This window comes from Onychostoma macrolepis, chromosome 19, assembly GCF_012432095.1.
Source record: "Onychostoma macrolepis isolate SWU-2019 chromosome 19, ASM1243209v1, whole genome shotgun sequence".
In the NCBI taxonomy this organism is placed as follows: domain Eukaryota; kingdom Metazoa; phylum Chordata; class Actinopteri; order Cypriniformes; family Cyprinidae; genus Onychostoma; species Onychostoma macrolepis.
In genome coordinates this window covers 12,417,477-12,440,422 of record NC_081173.1, presented here as the reverse complement: position 1 = coordinate 12,440,422, position 22,946 = coordinate 12,417,477, and the positions used below count along the sequence as shown (strand labels likewise).

Sequence of the window (22,946 nt, the reverse complement as noted above, 5' to 3'; positions counted from 1 at the left end):
CATTCAGCTTTGATAGGAAGAAGTCCTATTTTAAATCCGAATCTGAGATCATGAATATTAGGTAGTGATGCATGATATTAAAATGGTGATAATTATTGTCATGTTATGGAGGATAACCAATAAATGTACAACATTAAAACTCAATTTTGTCTAAATAAATTTAAAATAAATCACAAAAAAATAAAAACAAACATTTCAAATGCTATAAGTGAATTTAGGCAACACACACATATTTATTTTGAGTAGGGTTAGTCTGTTTAATTGCTCCTAACATTAAAAACTGTAATCATGTATATTCTCACATAAATAAACAAACAAATAAATAAATGCACACATACATAATATTTTTGTTAATAAATGATAAATGATATATTATTATTATTTTTTAATGAGTAATCATAGTTACAGATAACATGATTATATAGCTACTGTAAAGATAGGATGTAAGTAAAAGACATTAGCATAGCTAGGCTCCTTCAGGAATTAAAAAAAAGCCCTGTTAATCATGTTAATTTGTTTTTGACATGTTAAACAGCAAATAATAACAGAAATTATTTATTAACAGTTATTTTTTTCAGCCTTAAATATTTGCTAAAGATTGCATTTAACAGTATTATGAAATAATTAGTGTTTTTAAAGGATTCACTTTAAGTGAAATAGTGGAAATTATCAATTAAATATACAATACTGACTGATATCAATAAATTAATTATGTAATGTTGGCCAGAAACCATTACTGTACTGATATATCTTCTCTTTTTCTATAGAGAGGGAAAAGAATGACCACTTGTTCTTGTTTGCCTTTCTGCTCATATTTCCACTGGTCTTCCAGCAATATTTTCCTTTTTTTATGTGTGTTTGTTTTTCCTTCCTCTCCATTAAGCTTTGACGCTGAGGTCTCGCGGCACATGCATTGTTTGTTAGCAGCCTGGACAAATATAAAACACACTCTGCTACACATGAGAGATAACTGCTGGATAAAAGCTGAAGATGGAGGGCTGGAGGACATACTGTACTAAAACTCAAAATCCCCATTAACCCCTATTCATTTCCCAAACCAACAGCATTTACTGCAATATCGAAACTCCTTCCATTTTTGTTAAGAGAGATAGTTCGGTTCAGCTTCAGCGCGTTCCTTTAGATTTGCTGACTTGCCTTCTTTTTGCGCTCTGTGATTCTCACTTTTGGCAGCCTGCAGCAGTGTGTTCTCATAAACAAACACACATTCAGTGATGTCTGCAGACGGGACACTCCCTGCATACCAACTATCTCCCTACCTCTTATCTGGTTCTCATTCTGTCAGCTACATAGCATGTTTAGTATTACTAGCCTCCAATCCCAAGATGCATTCTCAAATGTCTGCTCTCCCTCAGCCTCTTGGAGGCAGTTTGCAGCAATAAAAGTAGCCCTCTTTTGACTTTGAGATCACAATATGGCCTTTACAACTTTTCAGCTTTAGGAAACGTCACTTGACAGCTCAAACTAAAACGAAATCGTGAAAGTCACAGTAAACAGGTTGACCAGATACTGTATTTGGCCCAAAAAGAGCTGTAGATCATCTGGTAATACAAACTTACCGTCACTCCAAAGAAGTTGGTTTCATTCATCACGTCCAGAACCATTTTGCCCACCTCGCGGTCATCCACCGTGAAGTTGTGGTACGTGTCGTGCCTCTCCTTGTGTCTGAGGAGCTCCATGACGCGCGTGAGGGTCTTCGCAATCACCCAGATGCCATCGTAGGCAAAGCCGTGGAACTTGCTGGCCTCCACTCCTTTCTGCTCTCGCTCGCGGTTGTACTCCCTCTCATACTCCTGCGGTGTCTAAAAATTAGAAATCTTTTAAAAATCTACTTTGAAACATGTTGGTTTCAAACATTTTTAAAACCATTCATAGTTTTCTACTTAACATTGACTTTAATTACAAAAATGACTTTCAATGGTTTAACTTTCAAGTAAAAGTCTCTTATTCTCACCAAGGCTGCATTTAATTGATCAGTAATAACCAACATAAACCATTTCTCAGAGTAAGAATCTATTGAAACTGAAATTCAGTAGGTGAAACTGCAATGCATCATTTTTTCCTATTCCACATGGTGGATTTTTTTTTCTGTCAGAAATCAGAAATGTCATTCATAACTCCTGAGATCCCACCGCATTGCAGACACTCACTCTTCCTGATATTCCTTTGATCTGTTTGGCACTGAGAGGCTCAAAATCCACGCTGATGTAGCCCTCCATGGCTGTCAGAAGCTTCTTAGTGGTGCAGTTTGTGGAGTTTGCCTGTTCCCACCAGTTCCCCTGGTACCATCCTGGGATGATCCACTGGTACTTACTGCCATACATATTCAGGTTGTAGGCCTGGAGCACACACACAAGATCAGAGACTCAACACACATCTCATTTCAACCAAAGAAAAAATATATCGACAAAAGTCTTTTCAGTGCTGACACAGCTAAACGTTTTTGAGGCACATGTACATAGTCTGAAGCATGATTTGAGACATGAAGCCAGCTAACTTACACAGCAGAAGACTTTAGCAGCCAGATTCTCATCAAACTGACCGATGATGATCCGAACATCATTATCCTGTAGAGAGGGGCAGAGAACAAAATAAAACAGATATTTAAAGAGATTTAAATAAAACGGTAACACTTCAGTATAGGGACCAATTCTCACTAATACCTAGTTGCTTATCAGCATGCCTGTTATTAACATATTGGCTGTTTCCTACCCAATACCTTAACAACGTAATATAACAACGTTAATAACTTAACAATGTCCTTACTAGCTATTAATAAGCAGCAAATTAGGGGTTTATTGAGGCATAGTTAATGGTTAGTTAATTAAACCTTAACCTTAAAATGAAGCATGATCAATAAAACCTATGATGAAAAGTGGCACAAATGGTTTATTCTAAAATAAAATAGCATAAAATTAAAATTAAAATGTTAATTATAATAATAAAAAAGCCAACTGTCCCAAAATATTTGCAAATGTCTGAATGACAAGTAAAATGTTTCATTTCTGCACAACTAGGGCACCAAACAATACTGCATAAAATGACTTGTTTCACACACTCCACTAGCATCGGCTTGGGCCAATTCCCAGTCCTGTTATCCAACTCTTCCGTATCATTTTTTGTCTGTTCTTTCACCGTCTCTATTAATAAAATGGCCAAAAATAAAAGTAAGCAAGCTTTTCATGAGAAAAGCTGGAAAAAAAAAAAATTTAAGCATCTTCCAAAAATGCAGTTAGGATGTGTTTGCTTTCCTAGGTGAGACATATTAACACCAAGTGTATTACAGAGAAACAGTATCAGCAGTGTGAACAGAGATCTGCATCTGTAACCAGCATTCACGCTGCATGATTAAGTCTGTAAATAATTCAGCCCACAGACACAATGTCTCCACCTCGCCCAGTTCTGCATCACTAGCTATGCTTCCATCACTCTTTTTTAATGCGCATTCTGAATTATCGGTAGGTAGTTTTGACTTGTCCGAAAAAGGGTTAATGCGAATAATGGGAGATGGAAACGCATTTGCCGAATAAATTCCTCCAAGTGCATCAAAAATGCCATGTGATTTGCAGGATGGGACAGCATAACTTGACTAACCAGCGGACCAATCTCGTTGCACAGCATCTGAAATGTTGTTATGGTCATTCCGAAATGCCTGAGCAAAGTCTGTCGTCAAAGTTTATCAGGAAGTGACGATTTTGTTCTGTTTGACTAGTTGGATGGAAATGGTGCTTATTCGCAAATGTTTTATGCGACTTTAGAATTTTGCGCACAAGTTAATTTCGCAACTTTGGATGGAAATCTGGCTACTGAGAATCAATCCATCACTGGAGCAAGATTTCTATACACAGGACCTTCAAGACAATGAAGCCAAAATTAAACCCACAAAAAACGAATAAAGCTCAGAACGCATCTGTCATGTGCTAAAGGCCATGCTAACACAAAGAGACCTACATATTTTTCGGAGGTTATTAAGTATCCGTATCAGGATGTAATAATATCCCTCTCCACCCTCTTAACTATATTGCCCTTGATTCCAGCAACTGCCAATGAAAATTTCAAGTGGAAGCCAGACGGTCTTGTTTGAGGGGTGTCGTGGCCCAATCCATCAAAAGATGTCTCACAGCTGCTGGGATATTAAAATGCCCACCAGCGACTTTAAGAAATCATCTCTGAATCTATTTTTTGCTTTTTCCTCTTGGGATGTCATCCTCAAACACGAGGCTACAGGAAGAGCATTTAACATGCACAGCTAATGAGCTGCTCAAGATGAAAACTATCATGTTCAAGCAGGAGTGAAAATGACTCCAGTGGGTGGGATAGCGTTTTGTCGACAGCTCTGAAAACAGTAGCGGTAACAGGTAAGATCACAGCGGATGCATCAAATCTGATACCAGACCTGCTCTAAACTCAGGAGCGTTGACATAAACAGCATTTGCGATGGGGCCGCATTCAAACACTGTTTGAAAGTGTATGTGTGGCCTGTGGTAAACGCTTTCCTTGAGACGTTTCTCAGAGACTGTCTCATTTGCCACAATACCACCCTCTGCACTTCAGCGGTGCCAAAGAACATGCTGAGATATTGGAGCTATTGTGTGAAATACTCCCGCTTCCCTTTTCAGGACCAACCGCTTGGGTCAGGCGCTTCTCGCTTCACAATCAGCAGCCGTTACAAAGCCTGCTGCCGCTCCCGACGGCGTGGGCACTTAACCTGAATCCCTCCAGCTGTGTAAGTGGCTCCAGCTGTCCTGGAGTCCTGGCAGACACAAGCTTCTTCCAGCCAGGCAAAATGCAGGCTGGATATTCGCCAGGCTGCCCCAGGACCTCGGTCACCACTCGCTTTGCTTTTATCAAGACCATGGTTGCGACACTTTCCTACATTTACACAGCGATTGGTAACCCACCTACAGTGGATGTGAGTGTCAAAAATCTCAACAGTTTGTGTATATGGGTTTATATAATGCAAAACTGGTGACTGTCACCCTGGACTTTGTGCACAGCCGAGTTAAATAATGTTGAATTTACGGATTCTAAGAGTTTCTGTCAACTGGTGAAAAATCTGACCGGGCAGAATTTGAAGAAACAGTTCTTCAGCAGTTCTTCGCCATTTGGGGAATTGCGATAATGGAGGTACTAAGTCAGGCAGGTAATAGAAGTCATAATAGTTTCACGGTGAAAAAAATGACTCAGCAAAAAAAGGTGGGAACAAACCTTTAGGTGGAAATTGCAAAGCTAGAGAGGCAGCAGACAACAATGGAACAATGACTATTCAGATCATAAACATACCTGAATAAATTGATCATTGCATCATTCCTGCCTTTTTATGTGTTTATGATGATGACTAAGAAAACTTTTTAGCATTTTCTTTAAGAGACATCCAAAGCTAAAGATGCAATGCATAAACAATGAAATCACATCTCATTAGCATATCACATGATTACAGAGTCAGCTTCTCACTGTTCACACAAATGTATGTGCGCAGTACGCAGATATTACTAATAACTATGATATTTTGTATATTTGTATTTGCTTATATATTTTCCCCCTATTAATATTAAAAGGGAATTGTCAAAGCATAATGTGATTTAACAGAAATCTAGGAATAGACTTTGCATTTTTATAATAAAAATAATGAGATTAGATTTTTGTCATATTTTTGTCTATTTTCAGCACAAACATCATTAAAATGAGACAAATTTAGATGAGAAGCAGTCCATAAGATATTTATTTTTATTATAAATGTAACAACATTCAATGAGATTTATGCTTAAAACTAGCAATTTTTGTCCAGTTGTAATTCAACACATAAGGTTACATCTATACAAAGTATAGTTCAAATCTATTAAAATATTTACTGATATATCACTCAAGACTTACTGATATAAAAATATAATTTTTTGAGTACTACTTGTGCACAATGCACATTTCTTAATATTAAACCTTAATATATATAAAAAAAAATTCCTGATGAAGGTCATGCGACCGAAACGTCGTTAATAAATATTTTGATATATTTTTTGCATAGATAGTGTGCAGGATTTGTTTTTTGCTTTTTAGTTTTGACCTGGCTGGTCTTTGTTTCCAACGCACCTATTTATTGTCGTCAGGTGTGCGGAGGTTTTGTTAATTTAATATTAAACCTAAAATGTGTCTTAATGTCACTATTGATTAGGATTGTATGAACTTTGAATAATATCAGTCTTTAAATACAAGATATTTAAAGTGTACCTAAAGTACACTTGCAATAGTTCCACTTTAGCACAATCAAATATACTTTATATCTTTAGTTGGACTTCAGCACTACTTCCACGCAATTAAAATGCACAAGTACAAAATTAGTTGTTCCAATTTAGCAGACTTTAAGTATACCAGTTTAGTATACTTACTAAGTACATTTTAGTATATTTGTATGCTATAGTAATAAATGTATTTAAAATACATTTTAGTACATTTATTTTCACTAAGGTATGCTGCCGTGCGAAGGCAAAAGACCGTAACTTCGATTTTTGTCGAAAATTAGTTATTGATATTTTTGGGACATTCATGACATCCTTTATCATGTGCATAAGTATCTTGAGTCAATTTCGTTGTTTTTCCGAGAAAATAATGGGTCGTCTCAAACGTAACTTCGAAAAGCCCTGGAGAAACCAAGGCAGAACACCATATAACACCAGTTACCGCTCTTTCATTTTGCTCGGAACGCTCAAAATCAGTTACTGCATTCTGCCTTTGTTTAACTGCGCGTCAAAATGAAGTTATGGTGCCGGCTTGGAGTTACACGGTGTTCTGCCTTTTTTTTTACTGTCCATTAAAGTCTGCCGCATTTAAATTACAGTGTAGAACCAAACGAATTAGATAGATCGCGATCTACCAAACAGCTCCATATAACAAAGCACCGTAAAGACTCAAATGCCGTTGCTAGCATGATCAATCATAAAATCAATAGCCTAACAGATCGCAATCCATATCCTACCTTTTCTTGTAACCCGATAAAATCCATCCATCGCGATGAACGTCGTCGGAGATATTTAATTCACAATTATTCTGATATTCCTGCTTGCTGGCGTTCACATAAATCCACAAGTCGTTCTTTTAGGTTAGGCTATTTCATACAAGTCAATATAAAAGCAATTATCCTATGTCTAGCATTCTTTTATGTTACTGAGCATAGCAAATAAATTGGTATCCACGGTATCAACTCACATGTTTAACTTTCAGTCTGCTTGTTACGGTCAAAAAAAATAAAAAATTAATACAGTCACATTACTATTTGCAATAGCCTATGAGATAGCCCATGATCACTAGATTTTATACAGGTGTTACTATAATGATTTTGTAAATGGTGATCAGCAACCAAATATTGATAATGTGGAAGTTACTGCCTTTTGCCTTGGTGTGACTTCTCACGTTTTGCAGACAATGCAAAAGCAGAGTACATTAACTTCAAAATAGGGGTAAAAATCAAGTTTGAGCTCACAATTTTTTAATGTAGATAATTTATATTACTAAAACATCTAATTGCCAAATTTCCAGTGTCCTATCTATAATTAATTTGGCAGGACAAGTAAAAAACTTTAAAGTCATTTTTCTCAGTTTCACACTCTAGCGAGTTAAGGTCTTTTGCCTTTGTAGGGCAGTATAGACATACATATATATATTTATATTTGAGTGGGACATTGTGCACTGTAAGCTAGCTATATTTTGTTGGCAGGGCCTATATAAGTTCCCTTACCTTTAGTTTCTTCACATTCACACAGGGATCATTAGAGAAACTCTCAGTGTCTGCAATCTGGATGTCTGCCTTCTCCAGCTCATTGGTCAAATCATTCCGCACCTGTCAGAGAGAGAGAGAGAATGAGTGAGAGAGGAAACTAGAAATGAAAGAGAACTGAATGAAAGCAGGGTTTGTGGATGGTGAACCACCCAGAAAAGCACCCAATCAAAGGCAGCACTCCCTTGCTCTGATACATGTCTCAATTCACTCTAATCTCCTGCCGATCTGACATTCCCCCTGCATCCCAATCAGCCTGGAGTGTCCATGGAACTCTTTCCTCTAGAGGTCCCACTGGGCTTTGGATAAAACACGACTCCAACCAGCTCTGCTCCCCACAGACTTCATCCATCCTTGTCCATGGATGCTTTTGAAAAATGGACCAGTTCCTTGCAAATAAAGTCTCAATACCTCCCACCCTACACAAAGATTTATGGCGTGAGAATCAAAGCATGTACTATATTGAGCTCCGGTGTACTGTGTAACACAAAGGGATCTTTTCATACTCTCAAATCTATCGCTCCAAAAATTCCAACCCATTGACAAGACATTTGGGTCACACATATCACCCAAAAATTCACATAAACATGGGCCAAAATCAAAATATGCTGTGCTATTTAAGATCACAAGTACAGTACGGTACATGGTAAAAGACTCAAGGAAGCGCCATCTTTAAACTCATTCTTTCAAATGCAGACATCTTTGCCTGTTGCGTCATGAGTTTTCTCAGCATCTCATACCATAAATACTGTATTTTCTGAACATGGATGTACACCCATGATCTGTACCCGAATCTGCCTAAAAAGGGTGGTATGGTTCATCTAAACCATCCTGGTACGATTCATACTAAATCATGAAACTGAACCATTATTGATGATGTATGAATTGGTCAAACTGTGTATTTATGATTTCTCACTCTTTTTCCTGACAATGAGACAGACGCATTGCAAGCAGAGAGAATTTGTATCTCATTTCTACTCGCCTTCAGCAAAAATTGACTCCTGTGTTCTTCTGAAACTTTACATTACATTTGCGACAAATAGATGTATTGTTCTGTTCTGGTGCTTTGGAAACAAAATCAAAATTTCAAAATACAAAAGTGAGAAGAGCACTAATCAAGCAAATACTTTATTATAAATTAACACTTTTATTCAGCAGTGATTGACTGGATTGTTAAAAGTGACAGTTAAGACATTTATAAAGTTACAAAAGATTTATATTTCCAACGAATGCCGTCCTTCTGAACTTTCACTTGAAAATCCTGAAAAAATGGCATCAAAGTTTCCAAAAAATATTAAGCAGCACAACTGCTTTCAACATGAATAATAAGATGAAATGTTTCTTGAGCACCAAATCAGCATATTAGAATGATTTCAGATGGATCGTGTTTATATTCATTACATTTAAAACGTGCTTTGTAAGATGGCGATCTCTATCAGCTGACCACTCGATCACCCGTGATGGATGTTAAAACCAGGATAAACAGGGCAATGTCAGATTGTGACAGAAACCTGAACTCATTCTGCCAGACGTTACCTGAAAAGCCTGGCTGATCCACATTGTCTTGATTACTGATGCGGTGAGCATATTTGTAGCTTAATGCTGGCAGATCCTGGAAACCCCGTTCCACATGAGCAAGTGTGTGTGTGTGTGTGTGTGTGTGTGTGTGTGTGTGTGTGGCTGTACGTTTGGATCTATACACAATACACAAGTGTATGCTTGTGTGTGAGCACAAGAGACCACCTGATGGGAAGATTTAAGCAAGAGGAAAGAGAGACAGAAAGAGAAAGAGACACATACACAGAGAGGGATGGGTGGGTGCTGTGCAGTAAAGGAGCTCCAAAGGATTATGGGATTTGAGAGCTGTCCTAAAGCTGAGGAGAAATGAGCATGATGTGATGTGAAATGCATAATGCATTTATGCACTGACCTGTCAAATGAACCCAGAGAAAAAAGGTAAACAGGAAGCCGCATGAATCAAGCAGAGAGACACAAGAGCACAATACTGGGTGTCAAGAAGCTCTGCGGGCTAATTTACCATAAACCCAACATTATTCTCCATCTCACCCGGATACACAAAGCCACCTAGGTATACTGGCTAAATGCCCACAATTTAATGTTTTAAAATGGAGACCATTATCCAGTTTTCAACATGATCTATTAATATATGTATTTTTTTATTTGAATAACGAGGCCAAAAGGGTTGTACGTACAGAGGCACTCCAAAATTTTAGTGACCAAATACATTTTAGGACAACTACACTGTAAAGACTAAAATGATATTTTGAAACTGTAAAGAAAAAAAAAAAAGAAAGAAAAAAAATTATATGTATATATATATATATATATATGTATGTATGCACACACACACACACACAATGTTTAGCAATTTCTGAGTGAAAATTGTTTCAACACAATTTTTTTTGCAATGTCCATTGACAGTGTGTAATCAATATTAGTAATATTAATATTATTTTTTTTTGCAGTGTTATTATTGTTCTCTAAACACAAAACTATTAAAAATGTTTTCTGTTAATTGAAATAAAGCCGAAATAAAATAAAACGTAAAAAAAAGAAAAGTTAATTAAAAACAGAAAATTAAAAAATAAAATAGAAATGCTGTCTTGGCAACTAACTGAAATAAAATAAGTTTACGTTGAAGTACTAAAATTACTAAATATAAAAAATTAAATCAAAATAAAGCTAAATAGAAATATAAAAATGGACTAAAATGACAAAAGCAAAACATGATTACTAAAACTTAAATTAAAATTAAAAATGAATATACTGTATATATTTCAAAATATTAATAAATAGTATAATAGTGCATAAATACTAAATTAACACTAAAAATGCATTTTATTTGTAAATTTAATTAATTGGCAGTAGCTTTAGCTTCAGCATTAGCTGAACTGCCCACCTTCCAAAAGTGATCTTTTTCTTTGCATCACAGGTATCCAGCAGTCATCATAACTCCAAGCAGTAATATGGTCTCTTTAGAGCTGCCAGGCGTGTAGATGATGAATTAACAGGACTAGCGTGGGTCACAGCTTGTTGTGTCACTGCCTTATTTTTCCCTCTTTTTCTAAACCCACAACAGTCCATCATCAGCAACATTTCAGCGCTGCTCAGGTCCCTGTGCGGCTGAGTGGCGTGAGTCTGTGATTGGCTGCGTTTGGAGATATATAGGAAGGTGTGTGAATGTCAGCCGGTATCTGCTCTCTGATGCTGACGGCACAATGAGGTCTGACAGAGGACAGTTCCCTCATAATGTGACTCGCCACTGACAAATTTCATCTGTATATGGGCACTGAGGACACAAGCTAATATTATTTCAGCTCAGATTAGAAGAGCTGTTCAGAGATTAATTTTTAATTGTTTTTAATGGTTTACTTTTTATGATTTTGAATTGTGTTAATTAACTGGATTTTTACACAAATGCTATAAATGTTTGTCAGGATGTTGCTATGGGGCTGCTAAAATATTTAGAGTGGCTTTTAGTGTATTGATAAAGTTTAGGAATTGTTTTGTGGTTGCTAGGATGTTCTGAGTGGTTGCAATGTTGTTGCCTGTTGATTGTCATAATTGCGCGGATAAGAAGAGGTTTCTTTGACTGTGGAATCATCTCAGTTTCTATACATACTTCATACTTCAATAATTTTATTCTAATAGTAAGAAATACTATAAAGCTGTATTTTATGAAAATGATTACACACACATACAGTATATATATATTCCTACATACATACTGTATAAAAACACACACAGACATATATGCATAAAACACACACACACACACACACATACATATTGCAATAATTTTATTCTATTAAATAAAGATACATTGTATAATATATTGATAATATATTTGGTATTTTTGTATATATGTGTGTGTGTGTGTGTGTGTGTGTATTTACAGTACATACACACATAACAAAACAAAACACACAGAGAAAATGTATTCTTTTTAATATCACTCTTAATATTTTTTTTATCTCTCTCTCAGTATAAATTGTTGATGTTCATAAAATGATTTTCATACATTATATTAGACATCTGTCATTATATTTTAAGACCAAAAAGTTTAAAAACTCTAAAATCTAAATGAGGATACACCATTATAGACAACATTACAGACTTTTATATACAGCTGACTATAACCCTACCCACCTCACTACAATACATATTTATAATTTTACCTTTGAGGACATTCCCAAGGGGAGTTTCTGGGGACAGTTTTGTCCCCAAAGTATAGCCAAGAAAACATACATATGCATTTTTCTCTGAAAACCTGCACTCTTGAAGCAAGTGAAGACTAGAAAAGAGGCCCTTGAAGCCTAAATACAGAAATCCTGTGTGCACTAATCTTTGTCCATGTGTTATTTTTGTATTGAAATATTCCCAGCAGCCTCATGCACCTGTGTTCTGGGGGACAGATGCGAGAAAAAGACACATTCAGCCTGATGTAGCTGTGGACAAGTCTATACTGGATTGTGCCGTAGCATCGGGATTCCCACGTCCTCCAGGAGCAACGTACGCATGAGGATAGGTCAGACACAACACAGCCGAAGAGCGAGAGAAAGCCGACGCGTTTAATGCACCGCTGCAGCTGAGGGGACATATGCATCTATTTATAGCACTGCTTTTAATGAGCCTTTAAACTGAAACAGACGCGAACAGGCACAAAGCACAACACAATGGCCAACGAACGCACGCACACGAGCTGATGCGCACAGATAGGACTGCCCATGAGGTCCGATCCGTGAAAGGAGGATTGGATGACTTGTGCTTGGATCATCTCCTTAGGGAATGCAATTAGCTTGGCTGAGCCAGCCGATTGTGCTTGTGTTGCTTGAATGTTTAATCAGTGATCAAACAAGCAGAAACTTCATTATACACACACACGCGCACACACACACACACACACACACACACACACACACACACATACACACCTGAATAGAGCCCCATTACTGAAGCTGCTGGAGAGTGTCCAATAGGTCACTAATGGAGCACCTTGGTGTAAAAGAGGACAGAGCATGTACAGTAGAGAAACCATATGGTGACCTGCTTTAAACACTCGCTTTCTCCCTTCGTTTTCACACATTTAGAGGGAGAGAGGACGGTGAGAGAGATGAAGATCCTTTGGTCTGTGACGCAAGTGAGACAATCACACAAACCAAAATATCCATATAAACATTTGCGTTTAATTACTGCTGTACCCTGGATGGATGTTTAAAATTAAATGCTTTCAGAATTTCAGATAAAGGGATGAAACCACACTTAACTTATATACATTAATACAACTGTAATATCATAACCTATTTTTCAAAGTTTAAATGTGTAACACTAAATAAGTGAATAAGAGAATTTTCCTTGAAACCCTCCCGAACAACATGTGGTGATGTAGGGGATGTCTGATTTATTTATTTTTTTTAGGTTTCTGACCCCAAGACAATATGAATGGGAATATACTTCAGAGATATTTTACACACAAGAATATCTAGGGGTGCCAATAATTGTGGCTAACATTCATTGGAGGAAAAATTGTTTTATGATAAGAAATATGCATTTCTTCTTAAAAAATATATATATATTTCAGGTTTGCAGTAAATGGTCCTAATGTTTTTTTTACAATGCAAATATTTATTTTTTATTAAACATTTAAATTAAGTAAATGTGAAAAATGCATATTATACTGTAAATGCATTTATAAAATAGCATTTTTCGTTATTTCATATTTTTATACATAAGATAAAGAAGCCTTTAGCTGTTATTGCTACTCCAGATGGACGGACAGACAGACAGACAGACAGATACAGAGGAGAAACTGTAGATAAATAGATATGACTATAATATTAACAGGACACACATTCAAATAACATTCATGCATTTAATGCAAAAAGCAATGCATTCAGTGCACCTCTATGTAGAACATTAAAAAGCTGTCAAATCTATTTACTCATGATTTATTCTGATAAATGACTCAAACCCAACCTTATGTCAGCGTAAATAGAGTAACAGCGAGTATATAGATATGAGAGCTGGACTGCTGGACACCTCACAGACACCTACTGTAGATGCACAGCAATTTATGTGTAGATACATACAAACACACAAACACACAATCCTACTCAAAGTGCGAGGCCTGACAAATGGGTTTAATTCCTCATCGGGGCCCAAGTCATCTAATCTTTTACCACATAAAAAGGGGATTGGGTCTTAATCTGTAAAACAGCATACTGGAGTGTGATTCATGCTGGAGTGTGAACAGCCCTTAATCCACTTATTGATAGACACTCAGGCAAAACACTGACAGCCTCCTGCAATGTGTCAGATATCAAGCAGCAGACAGGACAGGTGCTAAATTACTTCACTGGAACAAGCAGAATGAGGGCTGAGATAGAAACCCAGAGCATTCATGCGCACAACACACACACACACACACACACATATGAAAACCTCTTTGTTTATTCTAAGTATTAAAGGAAGGATTTCCATATATGCAATTAGACTGAGGCACTTTTGACAAAAATATTATTAATTCTCAGGGAAACCAGCAACCCCCAGTCAACCCAAGTGTCCAAAAAAAGGCCAGCAAGTGAGGTTCTACAGCCGCACCTCCTAATTTGTGTGACACAACAGATGCACCTCCTCCTGAAATGTCAGATCACACAGCGCGGGCAGCTCTCCTGTGGTACGGCACCGCTGAGGGTGAGAGAGCGTGACACCGGCATGCTAATCAGCCTTCCAGTGCCCTCCTCAGGCAGGCTGATGACGGGATCAGGCTCTTCCTCTGTGTCTGTTCAGCAACTCCATCCAGAGGCAAAGATAAAGGGATTTACACCTTCCACAACTCTCACTGGAGCTCCTTACCTCCCAAAAGGCAAAAGCACAACTCTCTTCAGCCATTCAGTGTCTGTGCAAATGCTTGCTTGCTTATTTATTTTATTTATTTATTTATTCACTGAATCTTTAGACATACAGCACAACTTTACCTGCCATTCATTTAAAAAATAAATATTCACTTTTTAAATTAATCATACGGTCACTAAAATGTTCTATTACAAATTAGCAAATACAAATTAGCCATTTTTTATATATATATATATTTTTATATTTATATTTATATTTTTTATAAATAAAAATCATGACATTACCACTTACTCTCCATCTTTCCTCAAACCAACATAGGCTCATTGAAAATACGTGTCTCTAAATACATTTCTGCAGAACTGAAAAAACGTACCTACACATATGAATCGCAGAAGTTTCCAGTTGAAATGAACACTAGAGGCAGTAAAACTCCGACAACTTTCATTCCTTTTCACACAAAGTATGATTTTCAGGTCCACAGTTTCGATCAATAAAGCCTAATTTTTGCATAATTACTCGAATATTGTGTTATGACTTCAAAACAATTTTAACATGCTGCAAGGTTTGAAAACTGATACTTTTGAATGTGTTGTCAAATTTCCAGGTTCATATGCATAAGTTTTCTAACTCAGTTGGTTTACTCGGTAGCTCACGTGATACGGCGTTGCACTTGAGTGATGAAGAGCTCCGGTACGAACCCCGTAAAACTGCATCAACAAATGCGTTTTTATACCAGTTTTGCATTTGTTAACACTATCGGGTAGGTTTAGGGTTGGGTTTGGTGTTAGGGATATTTCCAACACGATAGAGCATTAAGTTTTAGCGACACCCCTTGGATTTTTGAATTCTGAACCACCGCAATAGGTACCTGAAGCAACGTAATACAAACACAGCAATACATGCCTATATCAACGTAACAAAAACGTGCCAGGGTCATGTAATGAACCCGCATTTTAGCGCCACTCACTGGACGTTTCACTTTGAAACTGCCGCGAAATGTGCAGTAAGGTATGTAAATAATGGTGTTGCAGAAATATATTTAGAGGCACATATTTCCAATGAGCCCGGGTTGCCTCAAACAATAACATGCTTCCTGTAGATTCAAATATATATTAAAGTTTTGAAAAACATAAATATGTATCTTTTAAACTTTACCACAATGTGCTGACAAAAGGAAGAGATTAATAAAAACAAATTCTCTTAGAAGGTATCACATAAACAGCAATTGTTTTAGGAGTGTGTGGGAAAGCTGGCTTCCCCTAAAATGAAATAAAAATGTGACAATGCAATTTATTTACAGCATGTATGAATACATATTGCCTGTCACCCTCAGTGCATTTCAGTATTTTAGCAAATAAAAGTGTAAATAAAATCACACAGAACTATAATGCAGTTCAGGATCTGCTTTAATCTCAGCAAATTTCCAAGGGGGCTGCAGGATGACTTTAAAGGGATGGTTCACCCAAAAATGAAAATTACTACTCACCCTCAAGCCATCCAAGGTGTATATGACTTTCTTCTTTCAGATGAATACAATTGGAGTTATATTAAAAATGTCCTAGCTCTTCCAAGATTTATAATGGAAGTGAATGGGGGTCGAGATTTTGAACCCAAAAAGTGCATTCATCCATTATAAAAATGCTCCACACGGCTCCGGGGGGTAATAAAGGCCTTCTGAAGCAAAGCGATGCGTTTGTGTAGATTACGCTACATCTGCGTCATCCACTGAAACGACCACTCTCTCGTAAACGTGGTTACGTCAGTTAGTGGAAGCTAGAGATTATAGTTTATAAAGTTTTAAAATATGGATATTTTTCTTGGATCAGTTCACTTCAGAAGGCCTTTATTAACCCCCTGGACCTGCGTGGAGTAATTTTATGATGGATGGATGCACTTTTTGGGTTCAAAATCTCGACCCCCATTCACTTCCATTATAAATCTTGGAAGAGCTAGGATATTTTTTAATATAACTCCAATTGTATTCATCTGAAAGAAGAAAGTCATATACATCTAGGATGGCTTGAGGGTGAGTAAATCATGGAGTAATTTTCATTTTTGGGTAAACTATCCCTTTAAATGAAAAAAAATATATATTCATTACAATAATCTAATTGTACTTAAATGTTAAATTACGCAAACTATTAATAATTTTTAAATAAATAATTAATAACTAAAAATCAATAACTATTTTTTTATTGAAGAACATACAGAATTCAGTCAGTAATTTAATGTTTATTTTTCCCCCTGCATTTTTTATTAGATATGTAGGCCTAAATATTAAAAAAATTAGTAAAAATCAAAGTCAGCCTTCACCTTGAACATCCTCTTTCCATAATCCGCCTGCTGTTTTCCATGTCACAACCACAACATGTCAGCTTTGACATACAAATTGATTGTTTTTTTTGTTTTGTTTTTTAAGATAAGTAATTTTTTGTAAGCTAGCATCACAGCAAGATTAGCCTATCTAATATCTTGTTGTGAACTGACAACAAAATTCAATTGATTTTTTAACCTAGTAAGAACAATTAATTTCAGCTTGAAACATAGCTCACTGTAGGCCTTTTTCACACATTTCTATCAGCAACAAAACTGCAGTGTCAGCGTTATAGATCTCAAAGCAGCAGGATTTGCTAGCACTAGCAGTCCCACTGATCCATGGCTAGGTGGATCTGTAATGATGATCCAGGTTTTAGATCTATCACCTGAGGAATACTTTGAACTCTGGCAGAAAACGGTTACTATGGAGCGCTTGTGTGAGAAAGAGACGCTAATATCTCTCTACCCCTGGAGGCTTTCAACTACGTGTCCCATTGGAGGAAGGAATTTCCAGAAGCTTACAGTCAACACAAACACACACGACACAATTCCTGATCGTGTTGTATATAAATGTCTCAACTAATAAATTCAATCTATCTTTATCTCAGTCACTAAAATGAGATCGAAAAGGAATTCCACAGGGGAATCTTACTGTGTCTATTTATATGAAATACAAACAGAAGGAAAATGATACACACCCACACTCAAACAGAAAACAATAGGCCTTATATTTCTGAGAAGTACTCTTCCAAAAAGTGGTAGGCAGGTGAAGCTAGTTATGCGGAGCAAGATAATATCTCACACTGCGATACTTAATTTTCCCGATTAAGCAATCAGTTATAGGAGTCATGAACTGCCTTTGTTTTTTGCTTTGTACTGTTCTCTGAGGTCCACTTATAATGTTATCAAGATTTTTACATCAAAAACATCATAATTTAGAAGTAATAGGCTATTTTCTGTCCTGTTTTTAACCCCCCTCATCAGACGCTCTGTTTGAATAGGCGTGGCAGATTGTAGACTTGGAAGTAAACACCCATTGCTATGATTGGCTAATAGTTGTTTGACAGCATGCATTCCTCATAGATGGACGCAGCTGTGATTTAGGTCAAAAACGCATAAATAATTCAATACATATCAAACGATATGTAAGAAGAGACAAAGCAATAGTGACCACGTAAATAAAAACAGTTACTCACACTTGTGTGTTGTGACATTACTGTCGGATTCAATAAAGTCAGCACAGCATTGTCTTTTCGTTTCAAACTTTTTGAAAATCCTGTGTCAAATTGTGTCTTGTTTATAAATGAATCTGCGGTAAAATGAAGTGAACAAAAGGCCGAGGTCTTACTGACGCGGTCGGGATCTTCATAAAGTTCATTCACTTTCCTAATGTTGGGATCAGAAAGAAGGCAATGCAAACACTGTTTTTCCACAACTAGGCACTGCACAGCATCTTGTTGTCTTCACTGCCATCTTTATCGTTTGGTTTTTGCATAGACCTGCGCATTTGCCTCTCTCGCAAACACTTCATGCACGAAACAGTGGGCAGGGCTAAACAGGCAGTGATGTCAAAGCAGGCGTTGATCTGCTTCTGCGAAGGCAGTGCTTATCCACACTATTACATCATAGAGTAGAACATTCCAAAAGCTGTCGTTTTGGCAGACTGCCTTCAGTATAAGCTGTTTTTAGAGTAACGACAAGTTAACGATAAGTTAAGTTTCTGAAACTACAGGATGTTTTTATAGTACAATGACCTCTTATATGTCAAAATTTTGGTTTCTCAGTTCATGACCCCTTTTAAGGAATATTCCAGGTTCAATAGAAGTAAAGCTTAATGAAGAGTATATGAGGTATATAATAGTGCTTGAGTATTTTAATGTTTACAGATTGGCACCATTCATTTCCATTGAGCTAAATTTAATTTGCCACTCCAAGTGTTTCAATATTCTGAAATATTCCTTCAAATAAATAAGGACAGAAAACATAATATCTACCCTCTAAAACATTTTCTTAACATTAGTTTAAGGACTGAGTCACAATATCTTGATTCAAAATACATTCATCAATAGGGCAAGTTATTTTTCTCAACATACCTCAGAAAAGCGCTGGACATCCTGGGTCAGGGTTCCCACTCTGCTCCAATTGTAAAAGTTGAGAAACTTCACCACAGCGGGGTTCACAGCATTGTCTGATGGGACGGTCCTGAAGAAATTTGGATACTTTTTCCTGTCTGCCAGGACAGGGGTTGTGGCCGCAAAAGAAAGCTGTAAAATAAGAAGAAAGTACAGTTAGCCAAACTCCTTTTATGATAAATCAATTCAGTGGCCGTTTTGGTTATTTTCTATGTATTGTAGTTAACAGGTATATACATATATCTTCTAATATGCTTGAATAAGGAAAGACCAAAATCTCCAAAACTCTTAAATAAATAAAATAATCATAGACTAAGGTGTGCAGCATTGCAGGAATGTTGTGAAGCCATATTAAAATAATGTCTTTTTAAGTTTAATACAGCACTATGGTGTTTGGACTGATATTGTATTTATCTTCAACTTGCTATTTGAGCAGCATGCTGGATCGAAGGCAAGTGGCCACCCATAGCCAGTATGCCAGGACTCCAGGAGCCTACAGCGTAGGTGTGAATGAATCAACATACTAACACATCTCTATAAAAAGCCAGCTCTCACACCTTTGGTGAGTGCCTGTGTTGATTGGAGCCATTAACGTTTGCACTGATGGTAAACCTCAGCATATCAGCTTGAAGATGTATGTGTGTATTCAGATGCATTATGCAATATTAAAATGTGTGTTTGTTCTCCATAGTGGTCAACAATAAGAATTTGCTTTTCCAGGTTTCACTGGTCACAACACAAAAATATAATATTAAATATTATTATATAATAATACAGTGCATTTTATTTATTTATTTTCAATATTTTAGCAGTATTAATAGGAACCAATTTTTTTATTGAACATTTAAACCTTAAAAAAACCCTAAAAAAAATGGAATACACTGTACTCAAATACAAACACAAGTACCAATTTTGCCCAAAATGCATAATTTGCAAAAGAATGTCTAAAACATCACAGAAAACCAAATGTTTACATTTGCAAGGCATAAAATCATAATCAGCAAATCATTGGCCCCTATGAACATGTGACCAACAGAATGGCCTGAAACTCTCTTATACTGCTTAATTGTTGAGTCCTGCTTCATCTAGCTCTCCTCTGCCTCAAGAAACATAAATGTTAATAAGATTTTTTAAAAACGCTTCTATGTACTGTTCAAATATTGCATGCTAAGCATGTATATATCTTTTCAGGCTTTGAAAATGGGACCGTTTAAAAGAGGCTTCACACTTTTGAAGACTTTTTTTGCTCAAAACATGCCCTCTTTAATGTTGTCAAACACCAGGCTGAGCATTTTAAGCCTCAGCTGGAGCGAAAAACAAGCCTGGAACATCATGGTATGATTTTTATGCCAGTGCTCCCGTCAGTAGATTAACAAATGTTCCTCCGGTTATAATACATCCTGAGGGTTGTTAGTCTCTCAGAGATAAACATATGGAAATGCTTTGAGTTCAAATAGCAAAAGCCGTCTTATACTTGTTAAAGGAGCACACTCTTTGCTTACAGTCATAAAATGTCTGTCAGCTACGTGGCTGCACATTCAATTCGATTAAATTTTTATTGCAAGGCAAAAAAAAAAATCTCAACTGAATAGTGAATGGAAATGTAATCTTTCACAAGTTGGATGTTGATGTTTTTGTGAAAATTTATATGGATGGCTTGTTGAATTTGCAGGTGATTTAAGCAGCAATTTACATATAGTATTAACAGAGTAAACTGCATTTCCAGAGCATAAGGAAGAGCCTCAATATAAAAACGTGACACGTTCTATTCAACTCTGGTCTACATCAGAATCAGAAAGAGCTGTATTGCCAAGTGTGCTTACACACATAAGGAATTTGTCTTGGTGTTAGGAGCTTCCAGAAAAGAAAGTACAAACATAGTGCAGACAACATATAATTAAGGTAATAAAAACACTAATAATGAAGAGAACAGAATAATTTAAATGTTATTTAAATTATAAATAACAATAGTAATACAAGATAAAAATATACAGAAAAGAAAAATGTCCATAGACAGAACTGTGAATGTGCATGTGTCCCATGTACAGATGAAGGTTTGATGAGTTATTTACAGATGTACAGTACTGGGGTGTGTTATGTGTTGTTCAGGTGGGATATGGCCTGGGGGAAAAAATGTTCTTGTGTTTGGCTGTTTTGGTGCTCAGTGATCTGTAGCGCCGGCCAGAGGGCAACAGTTCAAAGAGTGAGTGAGCTGGGTGTGAGGGGTCCAGAGTGACTTTCTTAGCCCTTTTCCTCACTCTGGAGATATAAAGATCTTGGAGGTTGGGTAGAGGGGCACCGATAATCCTCTCAGCAGTCCTGACTATCCGATGTAGCTGAACCAAACCAAACAGTTATAGATGAACACAGGACAGACTCGATGATGGCAGAGTAGAACTGTTTCAGCAGCTCCTGTGGCAAGTTGAACTTCCTTAACTGGAGGAGGAAATACAGCCTCTGCTGGGTCTTTTTCACAACAGAGTCAATGTGATTGTTCCCAGGAATCTGAATGATTCTACTGCAGCCACAGTGCTGTCCATGATGGTGAGTGGGGGGAGTGCAGGGGGGTTCCTCCTGAAGTCTACGATCATCTCCACTGTTTTGAGTGTGTTCAGCTCCAGGTTGTTGTGACTGCACCAGACAGCCAGCTGCTCAACCTCCTGTCTGTAAGCAGACTCATCTCCATCCTTGATGAGGCCGATTCCTGTAGTGTCGTTCGACAGAGCTTGACAGAGGGGTCCTTTGAAGTGCAGTCATTGGTGTAGAGGGAGAAGAGCAGTGGGGAGAGAATGCAGCCCTGAGGGGCGCCAGTGCTGATGGTGAGAGTCCTGGATGTGAGTTTGCCCAGCCTCACTAGCTGCTGCCTGTCTGTCAGGAAGCTGGTGATCCACTGACAGACGGAGGTGGGCACAGAGAGCTGTGTAAGTTTGTCTGAGAGAAGGTCAGGCATGATGGTATTGAAGGCCGAACCGAAGTCCACAAATAGGATCCTTGCGTAATTCCCAGGTTTGTCGAGGTGTTGCAGGATGTAATGCAGTCCCATATTGACAGCGTCATCCTTGCTCTGTAGGCAAACTGAAGAGGATCCAGCAAGGGTCCAGTCATGTCCTTCAGGTAGGCCAGTCATGTCCTTGCAGGGGCGGTATGTGAATGTGTGAAGTGCAGATCAGAGCGGGTGCTGGGTGTCAGACTGGCCTTTTCAAATCGACAGTAAAACACATTCAGATCATCAGCCAGTTGTTGATTCTCCACAGACTAGGGTTGGTGTCTTGTACTTGGTGATGTTCCTCAGACCAGTCCATACTGATGCCGGATCGTTGGCTGAAAGCTCTCTTTTCAGCTTTTCAGAGTAGTTCTTTTTAGCCACACTGATCTCCTTTGTTAGTCTGTTCCTGGACTGGTTATACAAGATTTTATCCCCACTTCTGTAAGCATCCTCTTTGGCATGACGAAGCTGTTTGAGTTTCCCAGTAAAGCAGGGTTTATCATTATTGAATGATAAGAATGTCCTGGTGGGGATGCACATATTCTCACAGAAACTAATATATGAAGTTACAGTCCCTGTGAGCTCGTCCAGATCGTTGGCAGCAGCTTCAAAAACAGTCCAATCAGTGAGGTCGAAACAGGCTTGTAAATCCCGCTCTGCTTCATTAGTCCATCTTTTAACAGTTATTATTACAGGTTTAGCTGATTTCAGTTTTTGCCTGTAGGTTGGTATAAGATGAACCAAACAGTGATCAGAGAGCCCCAAAGCTGCCCGTGGGACAGAGTGATATGCATCCTATATTATGGTGTAACAGTGATCCAATATACAGGTGCATCTCAATAAATTAGAA

General features: G+C 37.4%; 1 protein-coding gene across 1 annotated transcript in view; it reads right to left on the bottom strand.

Moving 5' to 3' along the window:
* Positions 1–22,946, bottom strand: part of gabbr2 (gamma-aminobutyric acid (GABA) B receptor, 2) — a 221,288-nt gene that overhangs the window by 71,071 nt on the left and 127,271 nt on the right. Inside the window, exons 3-7 of the mRNA XM_058754343.1 lie at positions 19,072–19,242; positions 7,748–7,849; positions 2,520–2,585; positions 2,169–2,357; positions 1,578–1,820 (exon numbers count right to left, since the gene is read on the bottom strand). Of these exons, the coding sequence (XP_058610326.1) occupies positions 1,578–1,820; positions 2,169–2,357; positions 2,520–2,585; positions 7,748–7,849; positions 19,072–19,242 (771 nt within the window). The remainder of the gene's footprint in view (positions 1–1,577; positions 1,821–2,168; positions 2,358–2,519; positions 2,586–7,747; positions 7,850–19,071; positions 19,243–22,946) is intronic.